Genomic DNA, 27,281 nt, shown 5'->3' with positions numbered 1-27,281 from the left:
TCGGAGATAGGCCACTACTAACTACAGCGTGTGGACCCTGCTGGGCGTCCAGAATTTCTGTTCGGAGAATTTATCCTTCTTTTGTATATTACACAGTATGAGTAGAGATGTTTTATAGATGGGGCAAGCATTATTTCTTCAAAAAATGGTTCCTGAACTGAAATCTGTTTCAGAAGCAGAGGTCCTTAGTATTATGCTATTTTCTTAATTGATCTAGAAAGTAATCACCGCTTCTGGTGATTACGAGAAGTAGCTTATCAGTTTATGAAGGCAGCTACACATGACTTAGCACAAATGTAAATTTTGTATCGAATCTGATGTTACCTTGTTTGTGGAATTTCATGTATTAGGTTTGGGGAGGCATTTGTGCATCCGTGGTTATGTTTAAATGTAGCATTAGTATTACTTTATGCCTCATTTTGTTTAATATATTATCAAGAGAAGAAGATTTATAATGGAAATCTTGGCAGAGGGTTAAGTTTGTATTTATAATAATGCAGGGTGGTGCTTTACGTTATACTCAAAAGAACCAAATACAAAATTTTGTATGTAGTATTTATAAAGTGTATTTTTAAAATATGTACAGAAAGTTCCTGGAAAGGAGATATGCCCCACATGGTTGGGTAGATGTAGTGGCATTGTACTGTGAGAGAATTTTTTTTCTTTCTACTTTGCTGCTGTTTCCAGCTTTTTAAAACAATGAAACCATATTACTTTTATAGTGAGGAAACTGCCCATTATAAGGGAAAGTGCATAGCAATCACTTTGGTAATCTTTATTTGATGGTGTATATAAATCACCTGTGTGCAGTCAGAATACATTTAGCTCGCGTGATATGCTTAATTTACCCCAAATGGAGTGCTTTCTTCCTATGACTTATTTATGTGGGGGTGGGATGGGGAGGGACTGAAGACAAAGGGCACATGTTAATAAGTTTCTGTGTGTTAACTCCTTTAGACATACTATTTGCTTTTGAGGTAATGGCTTACTGAAAAAGGAAAATAGGAGCAGAATCATGATATTCCGAAGATTGGTAATTTTTTACATTTAGATGACGTCATGGGGTTCTTTTAGAAATAGAAAATTTTTATAAGTAAATTATTTTTATTTCCTTTTAGAAAACTTTAAACACTGACCTTTAGAAAATATGATTTCTTTCTCTTTGTTTTCTGACCAGGACATGTATTCCTCTGAGAAACGTTGGACAGCAGATTTGGGTGTAGTGCCTGATCGGGACCACGTACAAAGACATCTCCAGTCATGGGTAAGTGCCCTTCCTCCTGTGTATCATTTCAGTCCTCTCAGGAGCATCTGCAGTGTTGTCCTTAAAGAAAAAAATTGTTACTGAGCAGATTGGAATTATGTCACTTCATCAGAGATTGGATAATCTGGTTCAGCCCAATACTGTGCACTTGCCTGTATTTAAACGAGGAGATTGATGTTTGATTTATTCTAAGAAGTTAGGTGTGGTGAGGATATCTGTGTCATTAGCTTCTTGGCTGGTTTAGTTCTACTATCTAAACTTTTCTGTTGACTAGCCATTGGAAAGTGACTTTTTGGAAATATGAAGAGGGAAAAAATTGCAGTTGACCATAATTAGCAGAGGTTTTATTGTGTGAAATTTAATCATTGGGTAACATAGGTTAATATTATATTTAAGCAAAAAAAAAAGAAATCTCTTTATCAATGTCTTTGATGGATCAAGGAACCAAGTCTATCCTATAGACCTGTCTTGATATCGATTTTATCTTCTCAGTTGTGAGGGGATGGTATGTGTAATATTTTCTGTCATTCCTTTCCACTTCTGTTTGTGAACAGAACTGGATTTTACTATTTTGTGTTGTTTACTTTTAGAGAGTGAGGAAAGAATTAAGATTTAATCCTGACTGGGATCCTGTGACAGTTCTGATGTACTTTTAGAGTACAGCTTTTTGATTATGGAAACCTTGGGATGAAGTGAGCATTTTCTTATTGGAATATAATATTAGAGAGTTTAAAATTTTTCACATGTTATTTATATTAATTATATTTACCTTAATAGGAATAGAGTCGCTTTTCTCATCAGTTTGAATAATCAGGCAGTTGATAAGTGAAAATGAAGCTGTTATTGTGAAATCTTTGAGTGCTTTCTGCTAAAAGTAATATTGCAAGTAGTGGTCTTTGGTTTTGGAGACTTTTCAGTGGGTTACTTTTTCAGTGGTGTGCTTTGAATAAACAAGGATAGTTGCCAGATGAGTTCAAATACAGATTCGGAAAGAAGCACCTTTGGTTATGTCAGCTCCGTTCATATGAAGTTTTGTGAGAATGTTTACCTATCATAGAATGCCAACTCTAGTAAAGATGGTAATATGACTTCATGAACACTAAGAGCATTTTAGTTTAAAAAATGCTTACCTTTTTTGGAAATGTAACTAAATTTTGTTCTGCGTTGTAACCTTAGTGGTCTGGTAGATCACTGTTACAGCTGGCAAGTTCTTTGAGGACAAATACAGGGTGTCTTTGATTTTTGAATCTTGGTGTCTAACACGAATGCCTCCTAAAACTCAGAGCCCTGTGAGCGTGAAAGCAGAGGGAGGGATGGCTTACTAGGCAGCCAAGATATGTATCGGAACCACCAACAATTTATCTATAAATTACAATGGTTATACTTTATTTGCAAGATTTAAAATTTGTTTTATATCTACTAGTTCATTTCTCATTTCTGCTCGTTTGTATTTAATTTTTTTTGGTTCTTTTGTTATTTATCTCTTCGAAGATCTCTTACATGCTTATTTTAAAGTCTTTTTCAGATCATTTGATGATTTTTGTCTTGTCTGCAGTGAGTTTATGTGTGGTTGTTGATATTGTTGGTGTTTTCATCATGTTCTGTAATTCTGCAGGCAAGTTCTGATGGGAGTTTCTTTTTTCTTTTTCCTGTGTGTGTGTGTGCGCGTGTGTGTGTCTCTCTGTCTCTTTGTGATTTCCCCTGTTGGTCTAGCAGATTTGCCGTTGTCTCTGCCTGGCTTTGGAGTTCCCAGATCAGAATCAGGTCTGTGTTAGTGGACCAGAGCCCCAGTCCCATGGTGACATTGGGGATATCACAGATTCAGTCACTGAGGCAGCTGGCATTAGGTCAGCCGCTTCCTAAGCTGTAGCCTGAGTGCAGTTAGCAGAAATCTTTTTCAGTCTAGTTTCCTATCAAGGAAGAGTGCCAGCCTAGTCCCTGGTTTTGAGCAAAGAGCCTGGCTACTGACCCTCGTAGCCCTTGTGGAGCCCTTGTTACACCACACGATCAACCCTTACTTAATCCCCGAGGATCAGCTGCCTGCTGCCTTTTCCTGCTTTGCGGCCCAGAGCTCAGCAGACCTCCTGGCTTCAGCAAGGCTCACACTTAGTGTCTCTGTTAGATTTCTGATCTGTGGAGACGTTTAACATGTTTGGGGGCATAGGTATGTCCTTTTGGTCATTTGTCTTCATATTTTATCTGTAATTTCTCTGTGTTTGTTGCGAAGAAAGGGAGTTGCAAAGCATGAACAATGCCATTGGGCATTTAACCACTGGGAATACAGTGAAGTCCCCAATCCTTGCTTCACATTTAAGATTTAAAAATAAATCAGTTTCTGCTTAGTTCCCTGGTTCCTAGCGTTCCTCCCCGTCGTCCATTACCACTTCACTCGCTAGGTGAGCCCCGTGGGGCTGTGCCTCCGGAGCATGCTGCCTGCCTCACTCTAGTAGCTGTCGTCCTCCAGTAAAATCAGCGGCCTGTTTACTCTGATCTTCATCTATTCTGTAAACTCCTTAAGGGCAAAGACTTATTCCTAGTGGTAAGTTCCTGGCACTCAGTAAATGCTCAGTAAATAGTGCATGGATTTGACGGTTCCTAAGTGACATCCTTACTATGTGGTAACTGTAGCTGTTCCATGTGTTATTATTCTTAGGTTGAAATTCGAGCTGCTCCCATGAAAAGAGTGTGTGTGTAGGATAAAGCGTTCCAAGTAGGGGAGCACTGTGAGAAAGGCATGAAGGTTTGACCATACAAGGATGTTACTGAGTAGTTGAGCATTCTGGAATATAGAGCTGGGGAGGAGATGAAATCAGGGTCCGGGGGCATGTACATTTCTGAAGGTTTGGACTTCATATCTCAGGGCTTAGGAACTATTGAGGGACTTCAGTTAGGGGAACAACTTAAGATTTTATTCTGGAAAAATTACTCTGACAAAGAGACATTTTTGTTAGATGTAAATTAAAAATATGGGTTACAGGCAGTATTTGCTTTGCCTAGTTTTGTTCTTAGTTTTCAGCCCTTTCGTTGCTCGCTTTGAAATAAACTTTGAGTTTCTTTCTTGCCAACTTGATTTTCTGTAGTGATGGAAATCATTCTCGAGCAGAGAACTGGAACCATAGATTAGGGAGTGTTGTCATGGTCTGTGCCGTGTTGCAGTTTCTATGGGGTTGTAAGTTTTCATAAAGGTGGGAGGGAACTGAGTATATCAGAGTTCCTGTTTTTGTAAAAACTACTGGAGAAGCATGGTACAGGTTAAAAAATAGGAAGACATGTCATTAAAGATAGAATTTCCAAACCTAGATTTGGGTGAGATTGACAACTAAAATTTTTTTCAGTATTTCTCTAGAGATTACAAGAAAGGTTGGATACTTGTATGTCTGGATGCGTTTAGCTCTGCAGTATTTCCTAACCCTTCCCATGTCATGAACCATGTAAGACATGGTAGTAGTTGTACAGCATGTGAGATAAACTAATGGAGATGTTTGGGGCTTGGAGGCTACCAGCTCTGACACCTCAGGCCGGGCCGAGGGATCTGTTTCTCTGCACATCCTGACACACAAATTGGGATGCTCCAACTGTAAGACCTAGAGAATTTGTTAGGTGCTTTAAGATGTTTTTCAGTTTTTAGTCTCAATTTTTATGTATTCTGTTAAGTTCTGAGGCCGAATATTGGTCTTGTGGAATATGTGTTATATGATGCTGCTATGCTGTGCATTTCATTGTGAATTGTTAACTTTATTACAATTTGCAAAAAGCCTTTTTCAGTACTTAAATTGGTCTTAATTTTCTATAATGCATATTCAGCAATGTTTAGCATTTATCAGATTTGTTAAAGATTTTGTTTTTATCAGATGGTGCCAAAGATGCAATACAGTTGTTATATTTAAGTCTGGCTGTCATTTAAAATGGATTTTTTAGATCTTTGATGGAGATTATAAAAGCAAGAGTAGTTTGTGTAAAGAGCAGTGCTTGGGACTTCCCTTATGGCGCAGTGGTTGAGGATCTGCCTGCTAATGCAGGGGACACAGGTTCGAGCCCTGGTCTGGGAGGATCGCACATGCCGCGGAGCAGCTAGGCCCGTGAACCACAACTACTGAGCCTGCGCCCCTGGAGCCTGTGCTCCGCAACAAGAGAGGCCGCAATAGTGAGAGGCCTGTGCACCGCGATGACGAGTGGCCCCTGCTTGCCACAATTAGAGAAAGCCCTCACACAGAAACGAAGACCCAACACAGCAAAAATAAATAAATAAATAAATTACTGAACTCCTACCCCCAACATCTTCTTAAAAAAAAAAAAAAAAGACTCCACCTGCCAATGCAGGGGACACAGGTTCCAGCCCTCGTCCGGGAAGATCCCACATGCCACGGGCTAACTAAGGCCGTGCGCCACAACTACTGAAGCCCACATGCCTAGAGCCCGTGCTCTGCAACGTGAGAAGCCCACACACCACGAGGAAGAGTAGCTCCCTCTCGCCGCAACTAGAGAAAGACCTCGTGCAGCAACAAAGACCCAACACAGCCAAAAATAAATAAATAAACAAATTTATTTAAAAAAGAAGAGCAGTGCTTAACAATTTCTAGATGATTATTTTGATGGAATATGTTAAAAAAAAAAAGCCGAAAAAGCACCAAAAACCAAAAGTGATAATTTAGGGTACTAATTATTTTCCTTTTCCTAAGTTTTAAGTTAAAAAAAATAAAGCTTATCTAATCTATTAAAATTTTTAATCTTTACTTCTGTATTTATTTCACTTTCTTTGGAAAAGTTTTGCTCTGTAAGTAATTATATGAAATGTTTCCTAAGAGAGTCTTTTTGGATGTTAACTGGGCAATCCAGGAGTGAATCTGTTGTGTGGGAGAGTTTGATCCTGCCCTTTGGCCTAAATAGTGGAGTGAGTTTTTTGAGGTTACTTCGGGATATGAAATATTTCTCTTTTATCTGAGGAAAAAGTGATGGCAGCGAATAATTTGGGATGTGGTGTATTTGTGGCTTTCTAATAAGAGTAGGAGTAAATATCATCATTCGTTGGAGCGGTAGACTAAGAGATGATGCTGAAGTGAAGAACACTTTAACATTTGTTAGAGCAGATAATGTTACAAATAATTGAGGAGATTACTAAATCCCTGAGTGGTGGGATAAGGATTCTTCTGAGTCTTTTTATTAAATAGAAAAAATCATGCAACAAGTAAGATAGGACTTTCCCTAAGTACTGGCTACATCTTCTCTCTATAACAATAGCCTATCTAGATGTATATCCTGTTTTATGGAATAGCTGTGTACCTCAGAAGTTGGGCAGAAGTTAAAGAAAAGAAAATTTAAGTTGAATTGCATTTTAAATACTGGCGTGTCTGCATTTAATGAAATCTGGAGAGAAATCCCCTTGAAAATGACATTAATTTCAGAAAACAGAGTTTGAGTTTTACAATTTTTTCTTGAATTCATTTTATTATAACTGATGTACTGGTTTGAAAAATTTCCTATCTCTTTAACAAAAACTTCTCTAAAAACAAAAACTTCTCTAATATATTCTATATGAAAATATTATAGGTATGACTTTTAGTATTTCTCATTCATCAAAAGACATATAATGGAAAACAGCTTGTAAGTGATATTTGTTATATGGTCTACAACTAGTTTATCTACATATAATTAACATCAGTTTGTTTTTTTAAAATAGTGTCTGGACAGCTGTATATTATCACTTTTTGCATTTAGTCAAATAGACATTTTCTATTAAGAGAATTTGAGCCTGTCAGTGTATATGATGGATATCATTGTATAGTTGTCTTCTCATTTCCCAGATATGTGAAATTGATGTTAAAAATTTCCTAGCCTCGATCTTTCTCCCTTAAAACTGATCTAAAATGATATTTTGGTGTTACTTTTTTTTTCTTTTTTGGAGATAGACAAGTGATTATGTAATAATTCTTTCTAGCCTCTCTTTAAATCCTTGGGCTGAAAGGATGAAGAATATAGCGAGAACGTCTTCCCAGTTTCCCTTACCCCAGTCTCCCACTCCCACTTCCAGCACTGAGCCATAGTTATTTTTTTTTAAAAAAGGAAATGTTGTATAGGTTTCTATCATGATTGTGGTCCAGAAGTTAGGAGGGCAACTGGAACTGAAAACTTTTTATATGAGTTATCTCTTATTTAGCTTCAAAGATGGTGGTCATTGTATAGGCAGATGGTAGTGGAGTGCTATTTTCCCCCCTAAATTCAGAAGCTGACTTCTGCTGGCATTACCTAGGTAGCCCTGGAATTGCAACAGTTTTCTTTCTGCTTACACCTTTGGAGCATTCAGGTGTTAAACTTTAAACAGTGGGATGTAAAAAGATTATGGTCAGATACTAACATACACTCATATACATCTTATATTAAATTGTGGGGCATTTGGAATTGCAATGTCTTTTTAAAAGTACAGTGGCCTGTTTCAGATTCTAGAAGAATGGAACAGAACTGGAATTTATTGGATGCACTGATAAAAGCTTTCGACACTATATAGTAAAGTACTGTGATCTCCTCACTGGTTAACCTTGTTATATTCTAATAAATGCAAAGTAAGGCAAAATATGCTTGACTGTAACTTAAAAGAAATTTGAAAAGCAAACATGTATTAAGTTTTTATGTAAACCTACAGTAGTTGGTCTTTTGTATTTTCCTTAGGTAATAACTTTCTGTTCTTTCCTTCTGTGATACGTAGATATAGATCAAGTAAGTGTATGTACCAGGAAAGGAGGAACTAGGTATTACCAGTGTTGGAAGAATATTACAAACTTGTTTCCTTGTGACAATTATGGCACAACAAAATTTGAATTTGATTTTTCAACCTGCTTGAATTTATTGTTTTAACTGCAGTAATACAAGGTTATATGCCAAATGATTGATTCAGACTGTTAGAATATGATTGCCAAGATATATTAATATTTCATTGGCATGCTTTATTATAAAAAATGTTGTTTCTGGTGGTAGAAGTAACCTAGAAGCTATATGAAAGGGGATTTCCTTACTGCTAACTAAAGAGAAAGCTTCTTTTTTGTACCCTCTTTTGGGTTAGGAAAGATCCTTCTCTGTTGCCATGAAGAATGCACATGGTCTTGATCCGTATTACCACACATGGAGGCCATAGGGCCATTGTGATTAAAAAAAAAAAATCAGCCTTAGACCTTTCATAGAACTTTGTACCTATATGTACCTATGGGTATATGTACCTATATGTACAGGGAACTTTGCCCAGGACCGGAGAAAAACCCCGCCCCAACTTTTTAGGTACCCAAACTGACTTTGTTAAAAGGAACTTGGATCTCAAATGATTACTTAGTAGAAGTATCTCTCCACTTAAGAAAGGTATACTTAAAAATGTTGACTTGTGTTTTAAAAGTGGAGTCATTATTCTCTTTTCCCCTAAAATGTGATGTAAAAAATTTTTAGCTATCAGGTTTTAGTCTAACCTTAAAGCTATGCTTTCCTAGCTCAGCGCTGAGCTGCATTCTGATGGACAATAATAACTTCTAGGTCTGCAGAATTTTCCTTCTTAAGTTATTTTTTTCTGTTTAGTGCATATCTGTTCTCAGCAGGTGAAATTCTACCTCTGATATCGTGAAATTCTATCCTTCCTTCCCACCCAGTCCAACTTAATTTTTTCCATGGGATCAATTCTTTATTTTATTTTTAAATATCTGAATGTGTATTTAAAAAATACACATTATTTATTTTTGGAACCATTTGAGAATAGGTTGCATATATCGTGTATTTCGGTGTGTAGTTCTGAAGAATAAGGATACTCTCTTACATGACTGCAGTAAAACTATCAAAAAGATAAATTATGTTTATCTGGTCTACAATCCTTATTTCATTGCTGAGTTTCCCCAGTAATGTCCTTTATGACAATTCTGTCCTTCCAGTGCCGGGTCCAGCTGAGTATCATTCACGCCTTGCGTTTAGTGTGAAGTCTCTTTAGTCTCCTCTAATCTGGAAGGTTCCTCAGATGTTCTTTTTTTTTTTTTTTCTTTTGCGGTCCGTGGGCCTCTCACTGTTGTGGCCTCTCCCGTTGCGGAGCACAGGCTCCGGACGCGCAGGCTCAGCGGCCATGGCTCACGGGCCCAGCCGCTCCGCGGCATGTGGGATCCTCCCGGACCGGGGCACAAACCCGTGTCCCCTGCATCAGCAGGCGGACTCTCAACCACTGCGCCACCAGGGAAGCCCTCTCCTAAGATGTTCTTTATCTCACATGATGTGGTATTTTAGAAGAATACAGACCAATTCTTTCACGAGTGTCCCTGAGGTTAGGACTGTCTGAGGCTCCTCTCCCGGGATCCGTCCTGGCATGTGTGACTGGTCTGGGGGCATTCCTTCAGGAAGCTGTCTGGAAGGGACAGGAGGACTGCGTGGTGATCTCTCCATTTCCTTCCGATTTGGTTCTTTCACAGAAAAATTTCCCATTTCTTCTTTCATTGAAATAGGATTCAAATCTCTTATATAAGAACAGGATTTATTATTCTACTGGTTTCTGTTTTGCTTTTATTGCAAAGGCTTGAGAAAAATGGTAATGAAATATTTTCTAGAATGTGAGATGACCTTGAATGGAGACATTTGGCTTTTATCAAGAGAAATTCCTTTCCGTATGATTCCTGTTTTGAATTACATTGACGAAAATCTCAAGATGCTGTTGAATAAGTACTATGAAGGTGTAAGGTATAGCGCTATTGAATTTAGTTTTTTTTAATAACAATAAAGCAGCTGCAGCTCTTCATATATAAATTGAATTTGCTTCACTAAAGGTTAGCCCTTCCCATAACTTGGTGCTTCTTTGTCTTTGTCCTAATAAATTTTCTTTAGCTAAAAATAGAATAGGTGAACGTATCAACACTTTGATTCTCATTGGGTTTTTATGGGTTATATTAAATTTAATGTGAAATGGTCAGGATACTTACTATCTGTAGTTATAATTCTTAAAAGTTTAATAATTGAAAGGTATATTGGAAGCTAGAAAATTGACAGAATATTGCAAAGTATGAGAGATTCAAAACTTGTTTTTAGACAACATTGAGACAGGTGATGCTATAAATTAATTTCTTAAAATGTTTTAAGAGTTGTGGTGTATGAGTCTGATTTTAAAACAAATTTTAAGGAAGAGAATGTATGATTTAGAATAAATATTAATAATGTTTTCTTTTTAGTACTAACATATTTAGTGAGCACCTCCCCATGCACTGCTGCTATGTTGGTCTTTGGGGATATAGACAAGGACAAGACTAACATGGCCCTGGGCCTCATGGAGCACAGAACTAGTGGGGAGGACAGATACCGCAGCGCTGTTAATGCAAAAAGGGAAGCTGGTGTCTGCAGGAGCCAGGGAACCTCCTTCTGGGAGGGCAGGAAGACTACCCTTAGGAAATCATATTCCAGATGAGGCCTGGCTAAGTGAAGAGGAAGAGGGAGAGGGTTCTAAACAGAAGGAACATGTGTGAAGATCTGGAGTTAAGAGGTTGAGATTAAGATTAAGAAATTAAGGAAAATTTTGCATTGGTAGAAGTAGGTGTTTGGAGGGGATTAAGTTGGTAACTTCAGTTTAGATAAACACCCTACTGTTGCCTCCATTTTATACTTAATTTTACCTAATCTCATCTAAACTAATCTGTTCTCTTCATTTTCTCTAATCCCCTTTTGTTGTTTTAAAGTATAACTGTAACATTAAAATAAATACATTTGGGAATGGGGGGGAAAGTCATTGGTAACCCCACTTGTTTGCTTTTTTGCATATGATCCTCTGGTATTGTCCAGATAGTATATATTTTGATGTAATTGGGTTCTTGGTGTATATGCAATTTTATATTTGGATTTCTAACATTGAATTGTGTTTAGATAGTTATCATATTTCCATAATTGTTTTTATACTTAGAATTCATAATTATATTCCTTAAAGGTAATGATGCATAGTAACTTATTTAACTACGTCCCTATTATTTTTTTTATTTATGATGGTTCATTTTTTAAAAAATGTTTGTAAAATGAATATCATTGATGACTTTGCCCTGTTTCTTAAAAAAAACAACTATAATTCTTTAGGCTAGATTTATAGTATTAAAATGTTTTTGTAGATTTGTAGTATTGAAATGTTCTTGTCTTTCTTAAAAGACTACATCAATTTACAGTGACTCTGGTAATTGGTGTACAAGGATACCAGTTTCACCATGACTAGCTCAGTAGGCTCAAAATGACATTATACTGTTGCTTTCAGTTGCATATTTGATTTTTAGACAGGATAACTTTCCAAAAAATTTGTGGTAAATATCCATAATGTAAAATTTGCCATCTTAACCACTTTTAAGTGTACAGTTCAGTAGCATTAAGTATATTGACATTGTTGTGCAGCCAATCTCCGGAACTCTTTTTACCTTGCAAAACTGAAACTCCGTATTCATTAAACAACTTCATATTCCCCTCCCCACATCCTTTGGCAACCACCATTCTACTTTCTGTCTCTGTGAATATGACTACTCTGGATACCTCATGTAAGGGGGAGCATACAGTATTTGTCTTTTTGTGACTGGCTTATTTCATTTAGCATAATGTCCTCAAAGTTTAGACATGTTGTAGCATATATCAGAATTTCCTTACCTTTTAAGGCTGAATGATATTCTGCTATATGGATTACATTTTGTGTATTCATCTTTTGATGGACACTTGGTTTGCGTCCACCTTTTGGCTATTGTGAATAATGCTGCTATGAACCTAGGTGTACAAATATCTCTTTGAGATTCTGCTTTCTGTTCTTTTGAGTATATACTCAGAAATGGAACTGCTGGATCATATGGCAATTCTATGTTTAATTTTTTGAGGAACTGCCATACTGCTTTTCACAGTGGCCACACCATTTTGCATTGTACTAGAGTTCCAATTTCTCCACATCCTTGTCAACACTTGTTATTTTCTATTTTTGGATAGCAGCCATCCTAATGGGTGTTCAGGAGGTATAGCATTGTTAGGATATCTTTTTCATGTGCTCACTATTTACATTTTCTGTTGCATCATATCCTTCTAAAATAGTCTTTTCTTCCAAAATGCTTATTGAAAAATCACAGATTTTTAACCTTGGATGATGCTTTTTTGTCTCTCCAAAAATTTATTATGAAACAATATAGTTTTTTTTTTTTTTTTTTTTTTGCAGTACACGGGCCTCTCACTGTTGTGGCCTCTCCTGTTGCGGAGCACAGGCTCCGGACGCGCAGGCTCAGCGGCCATGGCTCACAGGCCCAGCCGCTCTGTGGCATGTGGGATCTTCCCGGACCGGGGCACGAACCCGTGTCCCCTGCATTGGCAGGCGGACTCTCAACCACTGCGCCACTAGGGAAGCCCAACAATATAGTTTTTATATGTTTATTGGAACATAGGTAATTTTGTGATGGTCGGAGGAGAGAGAATGCACAGTATACAGAAAAGGCAGAGATGGAAAAAGGTTTCAGAAAGGGAGGAAGAGCAGAGAATGATAGGTACCATGGATCAGTTTTGCTCAATGTATTGTTCTGTCAAGGACTCTCTTAATGGTCTTCCTTCCCTGTTGTGGTTAATGTGTTATGGTGGTTACAGATTTTATATTGAGGAAACGCTGGAAAGACCTTTCTGAATGTTGAAGAGACTGCTGTGTTTATGTACACAAGCACTTTTATGAACTCTATAGAAATCCCTATGTCTTTATGTTTGTATGTTATGTGTGTGTGTATATATATCTCCCCACATAGGACTATTTGATCTTAAATGTGATGTTATAATGAATTATGATTTATTCCAAATTGAGTTACGATTTATTTTGAGATAAACATATACTTAAATGATTTTTAATATGTGTGTTTTTTTTAATAGAGCATTAAATTTATTTCAGTTGTATCCTGATGTTCTTTTTTTTTCTTTTTTTTTAAACATCTTTATTAGAGTATAATTACTTTATAATGGTGTGTTGGTTTCTCCTTTATAACAAAGTGCATCAGTTATACATATGCATATGTTCCCATATCTCTTCCCTCTTGCGTCTCCCTCCCTCCCACCCTCCCTATCCCACCCCTCCAGGCAGTCACAAAGCAACAGCTGATCTCCCTGTGCTATGCAGCTGCTTCCCACTAGCTATCTACCTTATGTTTGGTAGTGTATATATGTCCATGCCTCTCTCTCGCTTTGTCACAGCTTACCCTTCCCCCTCCCCATATCCTCAAGTCCATTCTCTAGTAGGTCTGTGTCTTTATTCCCGTCTTGCCCCTAGGTTCTTCATGACCACATATTTTTAATATGTGTTTTTTAATGGTAATGAATTTTTTAAAACTAATTATGTTATTTCATAGCTTTGTTAAAATCTGGAGTAGGTCAGATTGCCTGGATACTGTGTTTTCTTTGAATTCTTGATTTTGAAAATAAAGTCATATTTAAATTTCCTTATTATGACTAGAAAGTCTCTTTTCCTTCCATATCTGTGCATTCATCTGCATGTAGCTTGGGAAAGTCAAAAGAGAGGTCATTTCTGCACAAAGGAAAGCTTACTTTAAAAATTAAAAATGTGGTAATTCAGAAATTGGAATATGTTCAGTTATAATGTACTATGTATGGCCTTTAATTCACACCATTTTTCCACTTAACGGCACATGCTCCAGTCATCCAGTGCTTACTTGCAGTAGTCATCTCAGTTGTAATTCAGTAATGAATTGTGTAATTATGTGTTTAATGCCAGTTTCTCTTGGAAGAATGAAAGGAGGTTGATCACACACCTGTAATAACCAGCAACTGGCATTGTATCTACTAGGTACCTGCTAGGTATTGTACATACATATTAGATGCGTAATATATTTTGTATGGATGAACAAGATTTTATTGCCTTTAACATGCACTTCGGTGTACAATCAGTACATTAAGAATTTGTGAAGATATATTGGGATAACATGTTTGTATTTCCCTTGCTTGTAAAGCATATTTTGTACACATTTATGACAGTTTCCACTGAGCTACACAGTTGAGCAGTTTCTTGGTTGCTTTTTATAAGTAAAATGAATTGCCCTTTGGTAAAATATTTTTAAAAACTGGTTTTAGGGCTTCCCTGGTGACGCAGTGGTTGAGAGTCCGCCTGCCGATGCAGGGGACACAGGTTCGTGCCCCGGTCCGGGAAGATCCCACATGCCGCGGAGAGGCTAGGCCCGTGAGCCATGACCGCTGAGCCTGCGCGTCCAGAGCCTGTGCTCCGCAACGGGAGAGGCCGCAGCAGTGAGAGGCCCGCGTACCGCAAAAAACAAAACAAAACAAAACAAAACTGGTTTTGAAAGAATTGCTAACTTAATTACATTAATACAGATACTTTGTTCATAAACAGTTACTGTATCTAATATACTTGGAGATTATGTAAAAGAAGGATAATATCAACATCCATAAACATATTCTGTGGCTCTTTCCACATCCTACAATTTCAGGACATTTACCTTCATATCTTCTTTGTTTTGTTTTACTTTTTTTCTATGAAAATCTGTGAAGATAGTTGATGAGCTTTTGATAATGTTAATTTTTAAATACCCAGTGTGAATTATTAGGAACACTATTTGGACAGAAAACAGTATAGATTTTTAGGTATAGAAAAAATGTAAAACTTTTATTTTTTATAAACAGTATATGTTGTATTTTCTATTGACGAGTTTGTAGAGATTGATTTTCAGAATTCTAGAACAAAGTGACTATATTTCAGCCTTACAGTTAAAGTAGAATGACAAAGAAGTGAAGTGTATTAACTGGTATATTAAACCAAGAGGAAACCAGTTGGAAGTGGTTTATAGCTTAATATTCAATAGTGTTTTTCTATCTGCAGGCCGACTGACATCTTGAATATTTACAGATTATTTTTGTCACAAGAAGTGTGGCCTCTCACATTTTTTCTTCTCACTTATCTCCATGTTCTGAAAAAAGAATGACAGTAGTTTAATTCTGAAATATATTTCCAGGAAAACCAAAGAAGTTTTCTGAAAATTGGGTAGAAAAAATCTAAATCATTGGCAAGAATGAAAAGATGCTGGGTTGTTATTCATTTGATCCAAAAATTTTGTGGACAGAGCACAGTGCAAATATCCTGGTCTGTGTTTATTTTATGAAAGAGATGATGAAATATTCAGAAGTGTGAAAACACATATCAATTCTAAAAGAGTATGCGTACTGTTATCTCATTTTTGTAAAATCAGCAAGCAAAAAGTACATGAAAAGTCTGAAAGGTTGTTGGGAGTGCTTATCTCTGTATAATGGGCCTAAGAGAGATTTTTATTTTCTTTTGGCTTATTTTTGGATATTTTTTTCTACAGTGAACATGCATTCTTTTTGTAAAGAGAAAAACTATTAAAGATGTAAATTGAAAAAAAGAAGCAAGCAGAAGCCTTGTTAAATTGATTTGCAGTTCTTTAAGATTCTAGGGAGTTGCTTTGAAGTATCTATAACACTATTTTTATGGATAGTAATATAATTCTGCTTTAGAATATATGGATTCTCTTGTACTTGTTTTCACTTAGGGCCAAGAAAGATGCTCCAGTGAACTTGTTCATGGTTTTATTAAATGAATGAGGGAAAGAATACAAATGAGATCAAATTCAATCTTGTTCTTTCTCTCTTCCTGTTTCTTTTCTTTTCTTTTTTTTTTTCGGTGAGTGAGGAATGGTGGGAAAAGATTTCTTTCCTCTGCTGAGCTGTTTTATCTTTATATCATTTGTCATACAGTTCCTGTTCTTGATCCCTTTTCATCTGAAACAAGTTGATTTTTGCCTTGTATTCTCCTCTGGAGAAAGGAAAATGGCACAAATTGAAATATCCAAATAGGAGTAGAGAGTGCTGTATTTCTCTCTTTGTCATGTCTTTCTTGTTCTCTCACGGGTTTTCTCCCTTGTGTCTGCTCTGGGAATGCTGGATTTGGAAGTGATGGGAAGGAAAAGTAAATCAGCGGTTTTGGGGCTTAGCCAAAAGTTAGTGGTTTGGGGGGGTGGCTATGTATAACAAAAATACAAATGTAGGAAACAAGATTGAGGTAAGAATTTTTCTGTTAAAAAAAGAAGTAGCTCACAACTGTTTGCAGGCAGCCCATTGCAAGGGCAACTATAATAATATTCCTTGTCCTCCAGGCCACATGGATCTCTCATGTATGTAGGCAATTAGGATTTTTGTTTTAAGCACGCTCTCTCTTGTTAAACTCTGTACTCTTTGGATTTATCTTTGTATTAAAGTCTGAAGAGTGGGATGTAGATTAAATATGTGTTAAATATAGATTTCCTTCATAATTTTTTATAAAGACTATTATTTTCAGAACAGTTTTAGGTTTACAGAAAAATTGAGCGGCAAGTACCAAGAGTTCCCTCATAGCCCTGTTATTAACATCTTACACCAGTGTGGTACATTTACTGCAATTGATGAGCCAATATTGAAGCATTATTGTTAACTAAAGTCCATAGTTTACATTAGGGTTCACTCATTGAGTCATATGTTATATGAGTTTTGCCAAATGTATAATGACATGTATCTGTCATTACGATACCATACAGAGTAGTTTTCACTGCCCTAAAAAATCCACATATTCATTCTTCTCTCCTTCTTCCCAAATTCCTGACAACTACTGATCATTTTATTGTCTCCATAGTTTTGCCTTTTCCAGAATGTCATGTGGTTGGAATCATATACTATGCAGCTTATTTCAGATTGACTTCTTTCACTTAGCAATATGCATTTAAGATTCCTCCATGTATTTTTGTGTTTGATAGCTCATTTCCTTTTATTGCTGAATAGTATTCCATTGCCTGGATGTAGCACAGTTTGTTTATCCAGAATTCACCTACTGAAGAACGTCTTGGTTGCTTCCAAGTTTTGGCAATTATAAAGGTTTTTGTGTGGACATAAGTTTTCAGCTCATTTGGGTAAATACCAGGGAGCACAATTGGTAGATCATATTAGTATATTATATTAGTATATTTAGTTTTGTAAGAAACCAGCAAATTGTGTTCCAAAGTGGCTGCACCATTTGCATTCCCGTCAGCAGTAGATGAGAGTTCCTGTTGCTGCACATCCTTGCCAGCATTTGATGTTGTCAGTGTATTGGATTTTAGCCATTCAGAGAGATGTGCAGTGGTATCTGATTGTCTTAGTTTGAAATTCCCTAATGACATAGGATATTGAGCCTCTGTTCGTATACTTGTTTTCTATATATATCTTTTTTGGTGATGTGATATAGACTTTTAAAAGAACCAAAATGTAATTCCCTTTAAAAAAAAAGTACTGATAGTATAATGTGTTCTCTTAGAAAAGTATAGCAAAAGGAGACAGTAAATATTTATAATGCCACCATTCAGAGGAAAAATCATTGGTAACGTTTTGATAGTTTCCTTCATACACCCATCTCTCTCTTTCCCCTCATGTATGTATAAATAAATGGCAATAGGGCATTCATTAACATTTTGTACTTTTCATGTTTACTTATCCACATATAGTTAGCTTTTCCTGTGTCATTCTTCTAGAATAGTGGTTCTTAACCTTGGCTGAATGTTAGGATCATTTGGGGGAGCTTTTAAAATTTATGGTGTTCAGGCTACACCGTAGGACAGGGAAGTCAAAATCTCTGTGGATGGACCCAGGCATCATACTTTAAAATATTTCCCAGGTAATTTCAGTGTGTATTGAAGATTGAGAACCACTGGTCTAGAATGTAATAGAATTACTTTTAAGAAAAAATATAATTCCCCAAACATCACATAAAATATGATGCCCTTTTTATAAAGTTCAGAACAACCAAACAGCAACACAAGGATTGTGTGTGTGTGTGTTTAATAAAATATAGATAGACATAAAGGAAATCAATGGAATGATAACTACTGGATTCAGGATGATTCTTACTTTGGGGTGAAAGCAGGGAGCTGAGTTGGTGTTTGGGGGCACCATAGGTTAAATGTAGATTATTGTTAACATCCTAGTTTTTGTCTGGGTGGTTGCTTTGTGGCATTTATTAAATTATTGAAAATGATTAAATAATTAAGTGGATAAGTAAAACTGGGCCATGCATGGACCAATGATAAGCGCTAAGGACTATGATTAAACCAATTCTTTGTGCCAGAGGCCTAATGAGGAAAAATATTAAGTAGATGAAAACTGTTACATCCCTCTTGTAAGTGTATACAGTAGGGTTTAAATATCTCAGTGGTTTGATACCCAGTGTCATCCATCTATAAAAACGAACAGGCTATTCCTTAGTAGCTAGAGATTTTACATACTTTCCTTTTTTTCTGAAAGTATACATTAATTCCACTTTCCTCCCAGAGTTTCATCCTAATGCAGTTGGTCAAAAACAACAAACGTGATAAAATTTGATATTCACTATAAACAAATACTTTATTAGAAACTCATGTATCTTAATCAGTTGCATGGGCTGATGTTACTTCTTGTGCCTTGATCAAAGGAGCTGCTGAATTTTCTGTGTCCCCCACCTGCCATGTTTTTACCCTTTGGAGCTCTGCACCATAGTAAGATGGGTGAGGGTTGGCCTTTTTCTCGTAAAATGGGAGAAGGGAGATTGTGTAAAGGGGTAGGAGTGGAGGACCACTGCTTCAGGCATCTCCTCCAGCAGATCAGTTTTAGTGGCAAAGTTAATTCTTTTAAGCCTAACCATGCCAGAGTAAGCCCAAACTTGCCTTACAGGAGGGTTCAGAATGATCTCTGGGGTGAAGGAAGCAAGTATGAAAATGCACGTGCAAGTTAGGTAAATGTGTACATACATACATAGAGTTAACTGAAACACAGCCTATATACAAATGTGTAATTCTTATATTACTTATCTCCTCATCATTTTAAATTACTGTTTTGTATGATTTAAACATATATAAATATGAACACATACATATCTTTTTTAAACAATAAAATAATGCATATATTGGGATATGTAGTCAGAATTTAACTTATTTTGAAATAGTTTCAGACTTAGGAAAATGTTGCAAGAGTAACGTAAACAATTCTCATCTTCTCTTACCTGGATTTCCCAAATGTTCACATTTTACCACATTTGCTTTCTCATTCTAATAAATATTATTTTTGCCCCATCAGAGAGTAAATTAATGTATTGATATTTACCCTTAAGTACTTCAGGGTGTATTTCCTAACATCCAGGATATTCTGTTACATAACTGCCATGGAATGGTCATAGTCAGGAAATTAATAGTGATGATCTATAGATTGTATTCAAATTTTGCCAGTTGTCTCAAAATGTCATATTTTTTCCTTTATCCCTTTCTGGTCCAGTGTCTAATCTGGAATTGTGTGTTCCATTTAGTTATCCTGACTCTTTACTCTCCTCTAGTCTGTAACTGTTCCTCAGTCCTTTGTATTTCGTGATCTTGACATTTTAGAGTACAGCTCAGTTCCATATATTAGAATATATGCTCATATTTTTACGGATGTAATGTGTGATAAAAACATGAGAAGCGAATGAGAGAAACAAGAAGAAACTATTGGTAGGTTAGCAGAAGTTAAGGGCTAAAAGTGGTGAACCAGTGTGTTCAAACTGATCATTATATGATTTTCATTTTCAAAACCAATACTGATATCAGTGAGAATAGGGAGTTATGATACTTGAAATTTATGGAAACACGAATACAGATATTCCTCTCTTCACTGATCAGATATGGAAGATAGAGTTGACTGAGAGGATGGTGTCCTGTATATCCCCTTCCTTGCATGGAAAGAGAAAAATTATGAGAGAAAGCAAAGCTACCAGAAAGTACTTTTCACAAACATCATTTCTTTCCCAGAAAAGTGGAAGTAATTTCTCAGGAGCTGGACATGCAAAGGACTAGAAAATAAAGCCAGTAGATACTTAATACCTGTTTCATGTTCAGAACTGCCCTAGGAAATGGGGCAAGGGCTAGAAAGAATTAGGGGAACTTGATTTGAAGGGTTTGACTTAAATGTTGATTTGTCTATTTCAGGTCTTCAAAGGGATTCATTGAAAAACAGTTTTGATTTGAGGTTTAAAACTTGGTCTTTGACCCATCTGAACTCTTGATTTGGTTTGCAAGTACAAACTCTTTAAAGATAATAGGTAGTTAGGATAATTGCTGTGTTTTGTCTTCATTTGCAAATATTTTCTCACCATCATGGATTTGTAGCACTTATGTCTTCAATTAACACCCGTATGGAGAATACATTATGGGCAGATATATATGCGCATGTTACAGCACCTCTTCTTTGAAGAGCTGACAACTTTACCCTGAATTTCAAAACTGTACATTTTTACAGAAGAGACTTGGTGTCATAGAAGGCAGAAGCCTTTGGGTTTTGGATCCTGTGTTTTGCTTCCAACCATAGTTGATTCACCATGTACCTCAGTTGTCCAACTGAAAAATGGGAAAATAACAAGCAAGCCTTTAACTGTGTGGAGGCAAAGGAACTGCCTTTGATTTGCTCTGGGATCTATTATTTTATGATACATTAAGAATATCAGTAAATGGGAAGGAAAGAAAACTAGGAAAGTCAGCAGTACAGTAAGAGGAACAATTTGCTGGTGAAGAATCACTTTAGTAAATGTAACATTTGACAATGTGAACCTGAAGCTCATTTTTCTCTTTTAATTAACTCTGTAGGTTTACTTTGAAAAGGGCTGCTATGTGCTAACTAGAACACATGACAAAAGTATTAAATATTAATTGAGCATGGTTGCAGCTTGGCTGTTAAAAATCATATGGTTATACTTGATTTGAAAGTCTCTGTCCCACGCCTCTGATGGTGAGACCAATGCATTTACAGCCCTTCTGGGGATTTCCAGTGTGCGGCAGGACCGAGACCTCTCTTCAGGGGCTAGAACCTCAGGGGCATGTGTGAGGAGGAGGGCAGGGAATCCTTAGGATATTTTTTGAGGGACCATTTCTTCTGTGCAGATCTGGGAGCTTGGAGTTAGCAAGATAAAGTTGTATTTTTATCCACATTTTATTTTCTGTATTTCAAATATGAGATTTTTGAGAAATTGGAAAAAAGTATCAGGGCTTTGACAGTGCAGGGTATTTTGGTTGACTGCTTCCGAGTGTGTTTTTAAAAACTTGCACACAGCATCTGCAACCCACTATATGAGAATTTATAGCGTAGCACTTTATTTTTCCTGTCGTGACTTTTGTCAGAAAATGTTTTCGCTGTGCTTAGTGCTTTAACAGACGATTACTCATGTTTTGTTTTGCTTTGTTTATAACTTGTTAATGCTCTGCAAAGTCATACATTTTGGACTTTGAGGACGGTGGTTTTCACATGTGCAAAAATCACTTTGAATCCATCATTTCAAGAAGATGCAGCCCATCCTTTTGTTGTTTCTTATTAACTGCTTCAGAGCCTTCAGGGAGAGCTAAGCAGAGCATGTACTTCTCTGGAGTTGAACCGTGCTTGTGCCTGAGCTTCCTGAAAGCAGAGATGCAGTGAGCTCGCGGTGATGAAACCTGTTGGATTCCTGGTGGAAGCAGCTGGAGCCTTTGGCTTGTTAATTAGCAATGATTCACGTCTTGCAGATTGTAAAGGAGCTGGTGACACCATCCAGGCAAAAAGCAGCCAGAGTGAAGGAAGGTAGGAACAGCATCAGGATGAACAATCAGAGCACTTTAAGGCACTTAGAGATTTTTACGAATATCGACCTAAAGAGCAGCTATAAAAAAGGAGTTTGAGTTATCCTGTGTGCTTTTGCTCTTCTGATATATTACGGTATCAGAGGAGGATCAGGTAATGACATAATTGTGAACATGCCTCGTTATTACTGTTTTTAAACCACAAATTAGAAGCATTTCATTTTATTACAAGGTACGAAGAGTGAGGAGAGGTTATGACATATCTGCTGCGGCAGTACTTTTCATGCTGTAAGGATCCTCTCGCATTATTTATTTTGGATGTAGAAGAATAATCTGTATAATCCTCTTCTCTTTTAACTTTAAAATATAAATTTTCATGGCAGAAATCAGAAGAGAACAAGCTAGGATTCTGCCTATAGCAGAGCAAAAGAATTAGATGGTTCTTATTTATGTGAATAAGTGATAAATAATAGTAATAAATATGAATTTAGTCAAAGAAGGTAGATTTTATTGCCTTTTTCAGTGAATAATTGCTTTTTTCTGTCCATGATATATGCTTAATCAGCACTGTTTATATTTAAAATAGTCCTATATTTATAGCCTGTGACAGTTTGGGATATGCTGGAATACATTTTCAAAATCTTTTTAATTGCATGCCTGACTTACAGATCTTAAAACGAACTAATGCAGATACATCTTTGAAGAAATACTTGTATATTTTCTTTTTAAGCATTTGAAATAGTAAATCTCCAAAATAACAGGAATTAATTTAAGAAATGTAGGCCATCAGCTAAGTTTATAATACTGGCAATTTCACTAATTTAATCTAGGGTTTAAAATCAGTCAGTTGATAAATTTATATACCAGCTTTTTCATATGAAAGATATAGCTTTCTGTCTTTATATGATTAGCGTAATATGATAGCGTAATATGATTACCTCAGATGATATAAAATATAGAGTACTTTGGATTTTTTTAAAAACTTGATATGATCTGTGTTTAAGGTGAAGCTTATGAGATTCCTCAAGTCCTATGTAAAATGATTTAGGGTAATGGTATTAAATAATATTGTAACATGTATACGGAACATTACAGCTGAAAGAAACCTTAGAAATCTTCTTGTCTGTTCTGATTTTATGGAAGAACATGGTATTTAAATGGACAAAAATGCATCTCACAAAGCAAAGAAACTTGTCATTTACCTTTGAAAATGTGTTAGTCTTATTTAGGATATTTTACAATTATTTACCTCCTGTTTTCTCCTTCACTTTCTTCTGAAGCAAAAGATTGTTTCTATCTCTGAATAGCAGGATTCTAACAATTAGGCATTTTTAAAAAAGCTTTTCGCTTTTACTATTTCAAGAGAATATAAATCAGTTAATTTAATCCCAATCTGTTTGAAAATGTCAGATTCATACAGTTTGACCTTTACAGACAGTCAGAATTTTTTTTTTATTGGAATGTTTCTTCTAGTTTGTATGTTTTCAGTCATAATCATAGTTACTTGGAATATACCTGGGGAAAGAATAATAATATTCTTCTTGCCTTTCATAATGCTTACACACACACACACACACAAGTAAATAATGTAATCATATTGACAGGAAATGCCTTATGAATATAGGAAAAATAGTACTAAAAGATACTAACGTAGCAGAATGGTTTTTGCTCTTAGGTTTTTTCCCCTATATTTCAGACAGAATTTTCCATGACCAGGGAGAACAGAGGCAGCTTATACATAGACATTTTTCTTAGAAGCTTGTTTTTTTCAAACCCATTCTCATGGTGTTTTTAATCATTTAGCAAAAACATATTCACTGTTAGTTTTGTCTTCTTGCAAAATAATGTTATATTTTACCAATTTTTAACATCGATAAACTGCTTGAGAAAGGTAAAGTCCTACAGACAAGTATAAAACAATGGCCCATAGGAAGAGAGTTTTTAACTCAATTATTTAAAATATAGTATGAATTTGGATGGCTGCAGAGAGAGCAACATTTCAAAGTATTGTATTCACATTAGTATTAGTAAATAGTATGGAAAAATTGATTTGTGAGGGGAAGTATCAAAACTGAGGATGAAATAATTATGATAAATGGTTTGAGAAGTTTTCATCAGTTTTCCTTGGTATGAGATAGTAAACAAACTTAATATATTTTAAGTAAGATGCAAGGGTATGACTAAGAATTATTTTGGGGAAAGAGAGAAATTATGGAATACTCATGAATATTTTCTCCAAAATATTTGCCAAATCATTGCTTTGTCACTTAGTAGAAACATTAATCAAGTATCCCAACCTTCCAGAACTTAGTGAAATACAGTGCTAAGAGTTCATGCTAATGCTCTTTAAAGAACTTAGAATTTTGCAACAGTTAGCACTGTAAGAAAGGGAGAGAACTAGTAACACTATTTGAAGGATAATTTTTGTGGATCCACACTCTATTCTGCTGATGTTGTGGTAACTGCTGGAAGTGATTGATGTTTGTGAGTAGTTGAAGTGGATAGGAAGAGATATTTTGTAGTACAGCCTTGGAAGACTAGGCAAAGGATAACTGGTCTTTGGAAAAGTTATGGGATGGAGGGTCAAATATGCATGTATATGTATTCATTCATTTGTTCATTCATCATTCTCATTTGTTCACCTTTATCAGGTGTCCACTATTTGGAAGACACTTTGCTAATCACTGGGGATACAAAATAAAATATGATCTCTGCCCATACGTGGGATATAGTAGATCCCAGCTATTTACTGAGTGAAGGAATGAATGGAAGAATATACATTTGTTAATACAGTCTAGTCTAAGAGGTGTTTGTATAGTCAGGGCAGTATAGTGAGTTGTTTGTTTTGCCATGAGGTCATCATGTGCAGAGTTGAAGCAACTTAGTCTTGTGGACTAGGGAAAGGAATGGGATAAGTGATTCTGTGCTAAATGGAAAAATAAACTGTAACAGTTTTCGTCTTGAATGACCTGGTTAGCCTGCATCTCCAGGGCCAAGTTTGACTAGATTGGGAAGGAACCACCTCACTGAGTAGACCAGAGGTAAAACCCTACCGTCTATTCAGATGTACATAAGGCACAAATGTAATCATCGTAACTTTGTATTAGTAAGAAGCCTGGTTTTCTCCTTTAAAGGCCTCGTGTTTATTTGGACAAAAATGTTTTGAAAATATGACATGTTTTTCTATCTGGCTAAATAGAAGTATGCTAAATATAAATTAATCGTTTCTTAATGATTCAGGTTCTTTATTGAAACAATTTTTTTGTAGGTTACAAAACCTGATGACCATGTTTATCAAAATTATTTTAAAAATAAGAGTAGATTAAGAATGAAGCCCTGAAAGTCTGTCCTGTTAGTAAAACATATGAGCTTTGGCATCTGTCCTAACCTTTTCATTCCCACTTTCATGCCTTAGCACCTCTCCTCTAGATTATTAAAATAGCCTCCTCATTTATTTTATTTGATAAACATGCATTGAACACTTACTGCATCTTAGATGAAAGGGTACAGAGATGTATCCTCAAGGAACTCATATGGGGGTGGTAAGAGACAAAAGTCAATGATTACAATAGTATGAGAGGTGTTGTAGTAGACGAGGTGTCGTGGGAACCCAAAGGGGGAACTGGCCCTGATTTGGTAATTAGGAGAGTGAAGGGATTAAACTCTTTGGTGAACTGACAGATGCCCTCATTTGAGCTAAGTATCAAAGGATGCATAAAAGCTAGGGGGAAAAGAAGAGAGTGTATAAGCATCTCAAGCAAAATAAATAGTGGAGGAGAGCTCAGGTGCCAAACATGTGAAGAAGTTTGGAAATATTCTTAAGGTGATAGTGGGAGAAGATGAGAAGACTGGTCAGTGGTATGTGGTCCTTTAACTCTCTATTCCATCCTTCCATTGCTGTCTGAGATCATTTTGTGAAATAATTTGCCATAAAACCTGGAATTGGGACTTCACCTATATTTCTAGCTGTGATGATCACTAACTAGATCTCCCCATGCACCCTCTATGCCAGCGACACCAGAATGCTTGCTGTTTCCCAGATGTGCTGCTCCATCAGGACGGCAAGTCCTTCCCTTCCTTCTCCAGTGACTATAGTCCTTACAGATCAGCCTCCAAGGCTCAAAAGCCACCCCCACCAAAAAGCATTCCCTGATCTTTTTCTCCTCTTGCCCTTTTAGGTCAGAATTAATCATTCCTTTCTTTTTATTCTCTTAGTATTTTGCTTTTGCCTCTATTACTACACGTTTAAAATTCTACTGTACCTTATGATTATATTTATTAAATTAACCAGTAAATGTTAATTGAAATAATGTTTTGGCTTACTGAACATTTTTGTTTCCATTCTGTTTTTTAGCTGTGTTTTAGATAGTTGAGATTGTCATAAACTGATTGTTAGATAAGTGAAATATTATAGCTAATAACCTAACAATGGACAGAGAAATGTGTGATTCCCCTTTAAGATATTTTGTAATGGTTTGATAGAAAATGGTGTTCAGCTTATGTTTAAACTATACCCATATTTTGCTTCATGTTGACTGTTTAAGCTTGAGAAACTGAAGTCGTAGCATCTAGTGTACTTTATTTAGTTGTTTGACTTACTGCTAGACTTCTTGGTTTATTACTCACGGTCAAAGCAATCCTCAGTAGTATGGTATCCAATGTGGTTAAAAAAAAAGTGTCTTTTAAAGGCACCTCAGACACCATTACAGTGTACTTTGTTCGGTGCTGGGGTTGGGCAGTCTTAATGAGGAGCAGCCTATATCCCAAGTTAAAACAGACATGTGGCCATTACAATAATATGGTGGGCAGGACATTGATGATTTGGGAGCCAGAAAACCTGTGATCTGGTCATACCACCGTGCAACTTTGGGCAGGTCAGTGAGTGTCTTTGTGTCACAGGGTTTTCCATCTATTATATGATGAGTTGTTCCCTAAGACCTCATATAGCCCTGACATTCATATTCTACTGGTTTTCTTAAAGCCATTTTTGTTTTTCCGTGGTAGCCTCTTAGATTAAAATATCAAATTCATAATGCCTGCCTGCCTACATCTACTCTTTCTGAACAAACACATACACAGAGTAAATTGGGTTGTGTAATTGACTTAATTGTGAAGAGCTTTTAGAGATTTCCCACAATTTACTGCTCTGTGAGTAGCTGCAGCACGGGAAGCCTGATTGAGAACATGGATACCCAGTCGGGCTGATTGAGTCTTAGCCCTGGATTTGCTACTCACTTACTTATTAGCTGTGTGACCTTTGGCAAGTTACTTAACCTCCCTGTGCAACAGATTCTTTATCTGAAAAGTAGGGATAATAATAGTATGTACTTCACAGGAGTGTTGTGAGGATTGAGATAAGGCATAGGAAGGACCCTGCACAGTGGCTGGCACCTAGTAAGGGCTAAATGTAAGCTGCTGTTAATATTTTTGTTGGT

General features: G+C 36.4%; 1 protein-coding gene across 3 annotated transcripts in view; it reads left to right on the top strand.

Annotated features, from left to right (window-relative positions):
- USP6NL (USP6 N-terminal like) overlaps positions 1 to 27,281 on the top strand; it is a 143,775-nt gene that overhangs the window by 15,610 nt on the left and 100,884 nt on the right. For all 3 annotated transcript variants that reach the window (XM_060160149.1, XM_060160158.1, XM_060160169.1), the window contains exon 2: positions 1,178 to 1,264. Coding sequence is in view for 1 of the 3 variants with exons in the window: in XM_060160169.1 (XP_060016152.1) it covers positions 1,261 to 1,264 (4 nt within the window). In the remaining 2 variants the exon portion in view is untranslated. The remainder of the gene's footprint in view (positions 1 to 1,177; positions 1,265 to 27,281) is intronic.

This window comes from Lagenorhynchus albirostris, chromosome 1, assembly GCF_949774975.1.
Source record: "Lagenorhynchus albirostris chromosome 1, mLagAlb1.1, whole genome shotgun sequence".
Classification (NCBI taxonomy): Eukaryota; Metazoa; Chordata; class Mammalia; order Artiodactyla; family Delphinidae; genus Lagenorhynchus; species Lagenorhynchus albirostris.
Note: the sequence above shows the minus strand (reverse complement) of the source record. Positions and strands in the feature narration are given on the sequence as shown.